This window comes from Cyprinodon variegatus, unplaced genomic scaffold, assembly GCF_000732505.1.
Source record: "Cyprinodon variegatus isolate N-32 unplaced genomic scaffold, C_variegatus-1.0 Scaffold338, whole genome shotgun sequence".
In the NCBI taxonomy this organism is placed as follows: domain Eukaryota; kingdom Metazoa; phylum Chordata; class Actinopteri; order Cyprinodontiformes; family Cyprinodontidae; genus Cyprinodon; species Cyprinodon variegatus.
This window is the reverse complement of record NW_015150791.1, coordinates 352,141-362,483: the sequence shown is the minus strand read 5'-3', so window position 1 is coordinate 362,483 and position 10,343 is coordinate 352,141. Positions and strand designations below refer to the sequence as shown.

Sequence of the window (10,343 nt, the reverse complement as noted above, 5' to 3'; positions counted from 1 at the left end):
ATATATATATATATATATATATATATATATATATATATATATATATATATATATATATGACAGCTGAAGTCTTATTGACAGATAGAAACAGGTTATTGCACTGGGTATGAAATGGTAATTGCACATTATACATTGCACAAGTTACTGCCGTTGTAGTGTCGGATTGTAGAGTCCGATGGCAGTAGGGATGAATGACCTGTGTAAAAGTAATTTACTAAAGGAGCTGCTCAGCTCCTCTACAGTCTGGATGCGGGGCATGAAAGGTGCTGTTCTTGATGGATGTAAGAAAACACTTTTGAAGGTTAGAGGACATAATTCTCTAAGACTGTAGGGTTAGTCCTTAAAGGGTTAATGTCAGTTGCTTTCCTAAGATAGTAGTAACATAATCCAAACCTGACTTGAAACTGACACTGGGTGGATTCCTAGAGATACTTATAAACAAAAATAACCTGTTATCTCTTTATGGCATTTAGCAATTATGCAAAAAAGGAATTGTTTTAGCCTGTTGCTCTTCATCTGAAAAACATTAGAGCATAGAGTTTCAGTAGGTTTTTTTTAAACGCTTTAGTTACATTGACTTTGTTAGTACTATATACAGTATAGTTTACATATACAAACTAGGGAAATGATAGAATATTGGAATGTATTACTTGTCATTATGTGATATCTACTTCCTGCTTTTATCATGTTTTTATCTTTACTTGCTTTTATCCTGCTTATACTTTCCTTCTATTTAACTGTCTAATTCATGTAAAGCCTTTCAATTGTCTCTTTACTAACTGTGGTATACTTGCCTTGCCTATCTGCAATTTGTCCTTTAACAGGTGGCTCTTTATTGAAGCTATAAAAGCATCAGGACAAGTCAAGAAAATGTGTAAAGATGTAAACAAGTAAAGTACTCTTAGCACATACTAGGATAGCCAGTTGCTACAATTCTTAACTTAACGCTGTAGGTTTTTACTCTCTTCGACCTCATTGACAAAACATCTCTATTTAACTAACATTATACTTAAATATTTTGAAAAAATACCAATTTAATATATAAAAAATATCTGTATTTCTGAAGGGAGAGATAAATTATGGGGCTCCGTACTTGGTTTTTGCCTTTTTAGCTTCTATGTTTTGATAGACATTTGATTACATTCTAAAAATATGAAGCAAATTAAAACAGATTTTTTAAAACAGATTTTAACAACTTCAACAAATCTTATGGTGGTCAACAAGATATTTTCTTTTTTTAATGTTCTAAACCTGTGAGGGATATTTTTCTATATTTTAAGGAAAGAGTACAGACTGCATGGGCTTTTCAGATCAATCAGACCGTGTAAGTTCTCTCTTGGGCCTGTCAGCGCAGTTGCATGAGTTGACTGTCAATAAGATATAGTATACTAAAGATCTGTAAAACACTTAAAAAAGAGTAACACCTCAATCTTACAGCTGAGATTAAATATATCTAAAACCTGTATGAAAAAAATAGACTGATTTTAATGACTTCTTCTTAATAATCAGAAGTTTATATAAATAAAGAGGACTATTTGATATGCATTTAAGATTACATTTAAAAACTCCAGAATTAGGTCATTGCTTTATGAGATTCTGATCCATTTACAATATCTGGGTCAAGTTAAGAAAGTAAATTTATTTATTTTTCATTCTTTTAAGAAAGATCAACTAGTACATGTTGTACACTAGACATTTTGAAGCATTCTCAAGCCTGTCTTATTATGATATTCATATATGGCCTACAGATAATGAAAACTCAATATTCATTGTCTTCTAAAATTTGTATTTTACATCAAGTATGGTAGAAAAAAAAGTATATGTTAAACAGAAAGGTTAGGGTACTGAAAAGTACACTTATCTTAATACCTGGTTTGGCCCCCTTTTGAATGAATTACTGGAACCGAGGTGATCAGCCTGTTGTTCTGCTGAGGTGTAACATAAGCCCAGGTTGCTTTGAAAGCGGCCTTCAGGTCATCTGAATTGCTGGGTCTGAAGTCTATCATCTTCCCCTTCACAGCACTCTGGAGATTCTCTATGGGGTTCAGGCCAAGTGGGTTTGCTATCCAATAAGCACAGTAACACCACGGTCATTTTAGCAGCTTATGGTATTTTGCCAGTGGGGGCAGGTATTGACACCTGCTTTAAAATCAGTCATCATCACCATAGTGCTTGTCAGCAGAAGGAAGAGGAAACTACTCTGATGTTTGCAGGTACATGACTGTGGTGACCATGGACTTTTGGAAACACAATGGACAAATGTAACACTTTACTTCAATTACTGGACTTTAGATAAATGGTATTGTCTACCTCTCAACACTTCATCTAGTTATGGGGATCTTGATTTCTAAATTTAAATCAAACTTTACTTTCATCTGACTTTGGACCACTAAGCAACTGACAATACATTTTCCCCCTCAACTTGGCTAAGATTCTTCTAACACTGTCCCTTTAATTTTGTCTGTGTATAGTTGTTCTTGATGCGGTGACTGCCCAAATGTGAAGACATGACCACTTTGGCTCTGCCCCATTAAAATGAACAGATTAGCTGAATCCCAAACCACCCCCTGTGTGTCACTCCCAATAAAGTCACACTCGCAGTTGTGGAAGGTGCCTTGATTGAAGGGGGTGTTGGAGGGGGTGTATATGAGAATAGGATGGCTTCTTACCTCCTACAGAAAGAAAGCAGTCATTGCTATGGCAATGCCACATGTGCATGCCTGTAGCTCTGTGGCGAGGAGTGACATAAAATCAAACGTTTGCCCCTTTCTTAAAACAAATGTATATGGTCAGTTGAAACTCTTTTAAAGAGGACCTCCCATTTTGAATTATTTACATTTTTTTCTTATACCTAACAAGGGATTTCTTTCAGCGTTATAAAGATGCAGCAAACTATTGGAATTTATATTTCTTCCGCCACTAGTTCACATTTACACCTGCTGCTGAATTCCAGTGAGTCTGCAACTGATGCACTCACTATTTAAGAGCTAAATGCTCCACTCCTCCTACCCACTATTTGGTTTGGGATGGCACTTAATGTGGCAGACCCTCTGTGGGAACGTCTAAATGGAGGGATAGTGCTCAGGGTAAGTGTTTAGGGGCCAGTTTGGGATTGGGCCATTGTGTGTTTTGTGTGCAGTTCAGATGGTTGAAAAATAAGGATGAGGTTCTCAGCCATATATTTGGTGGAAATGGTGTTTATAGCGCCACTTTCACAAGTAGGCTCTATCTCTAAGTACTACAAAAATAAAAATTAATAATAATAAAAACAAAAGTATTATGCTACATTCACACCTAAAGCAGCAGAGGCAGCAGAAGCAACTAGTTTACATGCAAAGTCAATTGTTGATGCGCATCTTGGCACAGCAAAAGGTCCCTCAGCGAGTTGTGAGCAGAAGGAGCATTGCGTCTGAGCAGCAGAAGCAGTGCATCATGAGCTTATGAGCATCTGAGATGTGGGACGCACTGCGAAAGCAGCAGCTGCTGGAGTTGGAAAAATTTAACTTTTGTTGCTCGACGCGCCACATCAACCATTCAGAGAACTTGATCTTGGAGCTGGCAGGGCAGATTGCTGTGATCACTCCCCTACAACAGTTTATTAATGTCTAGTTTAACTTAAAATGCCAAAATCTGCTGGCAAAATATGTTTGCTTTTGTTATTCTGGTGCCTGCAGTTTGGATTACGTACGTGAAAAACACCAACATCCAGCCGCCGCGAAGAGTAGCGGCAAAACGCAAAGAGACTGCTGTCGAACGGAGTTCCTAGTGACAGAGCACTGCTGGTGTACTGGGGTCTGAGTGGCTCCAACAGCAAAATAATATTTGAAGGCAATATCATAGTCTTGATGAACTGACAGCACGGATTAAGTTTTCAGGTGGTAGCTCTGCCCAATACACATCAGACTCACTTTCCGACCGTGCAGCAAGAGCTGCAAAGATGCTTCAGCCAAGCGTCAGAACTAAACTTATACAAACATCAAAAATGAAGCAACACACACGTTTTTGCTGCTCCTGCTGCTTGCAGTGTGAATTAGCATTAGAAATATATAGTAGTAATATAAACAAAATTATTCTAAAACACCAGAAAGTTCTCTTCGATTGCCCCCTCCCCAAAGTTTGCATGTCTTTAGACAGGTGCTAAACATAATGTAACAGTGTTTCTAGTTACATTTCCCCCTATGTCTCTTTGCAGGCTCTTTTTTTGCACTTGCTGCCTGCCTCATTACAAACGCAAATCACTTTTCACTTTCTTTGAAAATCGGCTCTTTGTTACAACTGCAAGACACACAAACGTTCTGAAGATCATTCGCTGAGTGCACTGATCTTAAACCTTTGACAGCCTCTCATGTTTCTTTACAGTTTAAACAGTAATAAAAATCAAAGGACTGACTGAGCTCAGTCTACTTAGATTTTAAAAGGAAAAAGTATTATTATTATGAAAAATCTGGACTTATAAATTAAATCCATCCAGACTTCATCTGAACACAATCTACAACATAAGTAAATACATTATCTTTTTCACATTACGTCTGTCCAAGCTCATGAAGTGACACAACATGACTTTTCGGACAGTGCTTGGACTGCATGAATCAGGGCAAGAATGAATAACAGCCTGATTTTTACACAAGGCTGAGTGAAACAGTGGCACGAGTCACTCTCAGCAGCAACGTATCTCTACTCTGTCACAGCACAAAGAAAAAAAAAAGGATCTTATCCGTGCGACACGATAGTGAGTGTTTAGCACTGTTTCCAGTAAGTACTGGTAGATGAATCAGTCTTTGGCAGCAGTGACTAACTAAACTGAGAAAAAAAAATCAACAACCAAATACTTTCTTTTAGATATCTGTCAAGTCAGCACCCTTCCCATTCATTGTGTTGCCTACTTACTCAGACCAGAAGACCCTTTGCAGCATAGGGAAACTTTGCAGGGGTTTTTGGTACTTATCTAATTAGGGTGTAACACCTTGGACTTTTCCATATTTCACTTTTTCTTATATCAATTTTTTCTCTGCCCGACTTTTTGGATTTCTATTATCTATAAGCCATAATAATGAAAATTACAAAGTTTAGGATTTGAATATTTTACTCTATGTGTAATGATCATATATATATATATATATATATATATATATATATATATATATATATATATATATATATATATATATATATATAAAATGTATATGAGCTTAATTTGAGAATTGAAACCTCTCTTTGTTTTGGAATATAGCAGATCACTTTGACAAGGAGAATGGGAAGAAATTGAGTAACTGTAATACAAGGACACATTAATCCTTCTAACTTAAATACTACATATGTGTACCATAATATGTCTGATCAGGTGTCTTATCAGTATTGTTCCCTAATGGTGCATTCTCACAGAGATTTTGTTTGTTTTGTGTGCCTTTTCTTGACTGATATTTCACCTGAAATTCACCTGGATGGTGTAAGATATTTACAGACTGGACAAATTTGCGTGGCTACAGAGAGGCTCCACTACATATTTGAGTCTGTTGGTTACAGGTCCTACCTCCACATGGTGTACAGGGATTTCCTGGAGCAGGTTGCGGTACTGTATTTATTTTGCAAAGCAGAGCTAAGCTACTGGTATCCCCGAGTCCACCAAAGGCAGTACAGAGTTTGTGGGTCATGTCAGCTTAGAGTTCAGGATGAGAGCTTAGGGTAAGGAGCTGGCATAGGAGGAGCAAGGAAATGAAAGCAAGAACCCTGCAAAAAAAGCCCCACAACCCGAATGATGTGGCCGGCTATGCCCCCCCTTGAGCTAAGGAACCACAGTGGTAGATTGGAGAAGCCCGCTGGGCAACCAGAGGGCCAGAGCAAGGGAGCCAGGGATAGCCTCACTCCAGAAAAAGAAAGGAGGACAGTGGTAGATTAAAGAAGTCAACCAGGAAGAGTGCACCAAAGTGGGGAAACGTGGAGGTAACTGGCCGGTGTTTGTGCTGGAGGTAAGGGAGCATGACAAACAGTTCTTCTTGGGGTAAATAATTTTTAAAATTTTCCTTCACACCTCTTACGGGCATTCCCTACATCATCCTTTAATTTAAGAATTATTTTCTTGATTTTCCATTTTGATTTGAAAAATTTGTCTTTGCTGGGCACCTTCACAGTAGGTCAGAGCCACATCTAGTCCCTGATTGGATTTTGCAATGCAAATGTAAACTAAAAGTTCTGTTTTTTCCACTTCTCCAAATTTTGCTTTGCTACCTTGCAAGGGCATTGGCACTCTCGCTCTGCTAAATTTGCCAAAACATGCCGTTCCTCTTACCAAAATTGTGACCTTCTCTTTGCTTCATCTCACATCATTTCAGAGCGGCCCTCTACATGGTAATAAGATGAAGAACATTCTCTCCATCGGCAAAACTAGCACTCAATGCTACTTAAAAAAGACTAGATTTATGTTTAAATCCAAAACCGAAAAAGTTAGCTCCCAGAAGTAGCATAGGATCCCATTTATGGTGCAGATCGGGGAAAGACGAGAGATAAGACAGAAAAGATTTTAAGGCATTTATTTTGCCAGGAAATACATTAACCTTGAAAATATTATAGTTTAGTACGCTCACTATTTTTGGGGAGGGAAAAACATAATTTGGGTCATTTTTTACAAAATAAAATCAAAGGCGACCCAGATGTAAATCTGGTTGCTCATGCGCAATTGAGCCGATGGTACGGATCATGCTTCTGGGACAGGTAGGATAGTGAGAAATGCAGTTCATTTTGTTTGGTGTATGAATGAATGATTTTAATAGCTACAAAACATGTCTTACTTAAAACAGTTATAGCAAGATTAAATAAAGTAGTTTGTACCCCGGTACTGGAGCTTCTGGGCCCTGTTGTTAGGGCAGTCCTTGCCCTGCATGCTGAAGTTGATGTTTGTGCGGATGCATCGGTTGTTCAGCGGCTGGACGGGGCGAACGTTGTCACTCATGCTCAGAAAGATCTGAGATGGCTGGTTCTGACTCAGTAGCCGCAAGGAGTGCATCTAAATGCAAAGGCAGAGACAGGTGCAAAGCCAGAGTGAGAGGTTTACAGAAGCATAATGGAGACATTCACAGCATCACTTTACAGAAAGGGGAGTATGGAGCATTAGGGGGCGTAATTACATATGTTCCTTACTTAGTTGAGATGTTTTACAGCCTTGATGGGTGGTTGAGACTCACCTGCATGCGTGTGAGGTACACTGGCTTGTTCATTAGGATCCATGTGGCTGTCTCAAAGCATGGAGGGATAGTCATTGATCCATCATAGGTGATGAAACTATTAGTTTCGGGGTAAATCTCCTCTATGTTCAGGCCAGTCAGAAGATATGCATCATCTGCAATGGATGAGAAAGAGGAAAAATACATAACAAAGCAGACAATGGTTAAACAAAAACTGTAGCTTGAATAACTATGATTTGCCCTGAGATTTCTAATTATCTTTGATAACCAAAGGCTTCAGTTTCTACTACTTTAAAATCAGCAGTGTGAACTTAAACATTGACAGAGTGAAGAGTTAAGATTTGAACAATTCATAATAATCTAGTATACACCAACATTAGCTACTGGTTAGTTGGTGCTTATATTAGGAAATCTTTTCAGATACTAGAATCGATTTTATCACTAGGTTGAAACCTAAAGTACATACATGTAGACTGATCAGATGGGGCTACATGGCATGGGAGTTGTTAGTACTGTTAATTGACATCTCTAAATTGCCCTTGGCCATCGGAGGGTTGTGTGAATAGTTGTTCTTGTTGTAACTCCATCCTGTTTGTTTCTGTTTTGCTCTGTATTAAATGGAAAATTGATTCGGGCTTTCCCTGTCTATTTTTGAATGACTGCAGGAAAAAGATGGATAGACAGGTGGACAGTAATTTTAGATTTAGCAGAAATTCCTTATTTATATGAAGGAATATAAAGAAAACTGTTTCAGTGGTTTTATTATAAACAACATCCAACAAATGAGCAGAAAAACAACAATTTATGGTGTAGTTAAACCTTGACGACAATATATTTAATTGAAATAAAGCCTCTTTAATAAAGATAGCATTTTTCTGAAACCTTAGCATTTGTAGAAAGATGGTTAAATAAAAAATAAACAACTTATTTTCTTTTCTGTTGCACACACATCGCACACTAATCTCTTTCATTAATATGCACTTTACAATATTAATTTGTGTTTTATGCAGAAAGGCAGTGTTTAAATCCGATTCTGGCATATTTTACAATCTAGCTTAAATTTAACATTCCAGTGATCCTAATCTTATTATTTTACACAAAAAAGCAAGTATTGGTGCTTATGACATAAGATCCAAACCTGCTCACATGCCACTAAATATTTCTCATGTAATCAATTTATTAGTTTAATAAAAGCATAAGGTTTGATATATTAAACTGTGCTTTAAAAAATATTGAGAAATACATTATCAGCTTAATAATCTAGATATTCAAATGGCTGCTGTGCTTATTTAGATTTCGTTTGGTAGCTTTTTTTCTTACCTGTGTCAAGATAAGATTTCTGTTTCTTTTATAGGGTTAGATATTTACGATTGTGACTGCTGATCCTTTTTAGCTTAAAATATGCCGCACACACCCAGAGTCAGATAAGTTAAAACAGAATTAGTTAGGCTAGAACACATACATTTCTCAATGCCGCTCTGTGCATGGGCTACATCCTGCAATGCTGATGCACACTTTCACACAGACTGACTCATGATGTGAAAACAACCCTAGCCCCTGGCTGGTAATAATGTAGTAATGTTAAATATTTATGGCCCTGGACACTGACATGTTGACAAGCGTTGCAGTCAGTTTGAACCCTTCACAGCATTGACTCTTTCATCATGCTCAGTCCTGTCACTGAGACCTGAGCATGACATTCTGTGGGGGTTTACTGAGTACACACTCCTCCTTACTGCTCATCGCGCTCTCAGCTCATGTTTCAGAACTAATTTTTCCTCGCCTCTTTCACATAACATCCACAGTCGGGTGAGTGGCAGGCCGTTGGTGTTGCACTTCAAAACCCGTTTTATCCAAACTGTCTTCACTGTCACAGCATTAATTGGACAGACTAAGACTCTGTCCATCTATCGCTCTGTGTTCACACTCAACTAGATTGCTCTCAGTTGTCATCTTCTGAAGGCTCAGAAGACAAATGGACAGCCCACTGTGATGGAGTCAATGTAGAGGGTTGCTAAAATTTGAAAGCTAATGAAACTACATTAGGTCTGAGCGCAATAAAATTCTGGTGGATATAATCAACGGTGTGACAGACTTACAATAAAAAAAAGGATCAAATTAAAGTTTTTAGATTTTTGTGACTAGTCAATACGGTTATTGTTGTTAACAACTGGTTTAGCTACTGCACAAATTTGACATCACTAATTTCTATAATTAATAGTACTATGTTAAATAATTTACTCTCTTGAACAACTTATTCCGTTTTTGCATTTTTCCTCAAACTTAAGGTGTAACTGACTCTTAAAAAAACTAACTAACTAACTAACTTTACAAAGAAACAGTATAAGATAGGCTTATGGGGTGCTATTTCAGTGTTACAATACATGTTTTACATTTTCATCTGAGCTTTGTTGTGTTTTTAAATATTTGCCTCAAAATATTCAGTTTTAGTGCTTTCTTAAGTGGTTGAACAGTGGCTATTGTGGCTACAATTCATGTAGGTTCACACAGAACATGTTAGTACAGGCTGTCACCATCATAACACCACAAAGCTTCCCTCGACCTCAGATGCTGAGGGCGTAAAAAAACGTGTCAAAACCAGCATCCCTCTGCTTATCCTTCATGCTTCAATTAGGCTAAGCTTATGTACAGTACTAGGCTAAGATAGCTCCTAACCCTGACCCTCAGGATTTCTTGGTACCAACCACTTTGATGGCAATTTTCAAAATCTGTCTGAGGGCAGAATTAAGTTTTTTAATGCTTCAGATTCTCAAACAAATGTTGTTTTCAGACAAAATTAACTTGAGGAAGTGTAAAAAAAATCCTTTTTAAATCATATTCTGTCTGGGATTAATGATGTTGTTAATTCAGCTTCACTAAAATTATCCTTTTATTTAAATTATCTGTAACAACTCTAGAATAACACACAGTTTCAATTTATTCAGTATAAACCAGGCAAGTCATTTTTTTGTCTATGTGTCGTAACTCTGATGTCTTAATCATATACGCTCTGAATGTATTATTTTGTTTGCATAAGTGTACATATGTGCATTATGATGCGTTGGGACAGGAGAAACATTGGCTGCGAGATCCAGTAGCATGAGTGGGTGGTGGTGCTGGTTGCGTGTGTCTGAGTCAGCTTGTGCAAGGTGGTACATCAGAGAT

The 10,343-nt window shown here is 37.5% G+C and overlaps 1 protein-coding gene across 2 annotated transcripts in view; it reads right to left on the bottom strand.

Moving 5' to 3' along the window:
- Positions 1-10,343, bottom strand: part of ca10 (carbonic anhydrase X) — a 348,187-nt gene that overhangs the window by 6,658 nt on the left and 331,186 nt on the right. Inside the window, exons 7-9 of one of the 2 annotated variants that reach the window (XM_015385412.1) lie at positions 7,179-7,333; positions 6,826-7,000; positions 1,870-2,062 (exon numbers count right to left, since the gene is read on the bottom strand). In XM_015385412.1, the coding sequence (XP_015240898.1) occupies positions 1,870-2,062; positions 6,826-7,000; positions 7,179-7,333 (523 nt within the window). The remainder of the gene's footprint in view (positions 1-1,869; positions 2,063-6,825; positions 7,001-7,178; positions 7,334-10,343) is intronic. The other variant, XM_015385413.1, reaches the window with a different exon arrangement.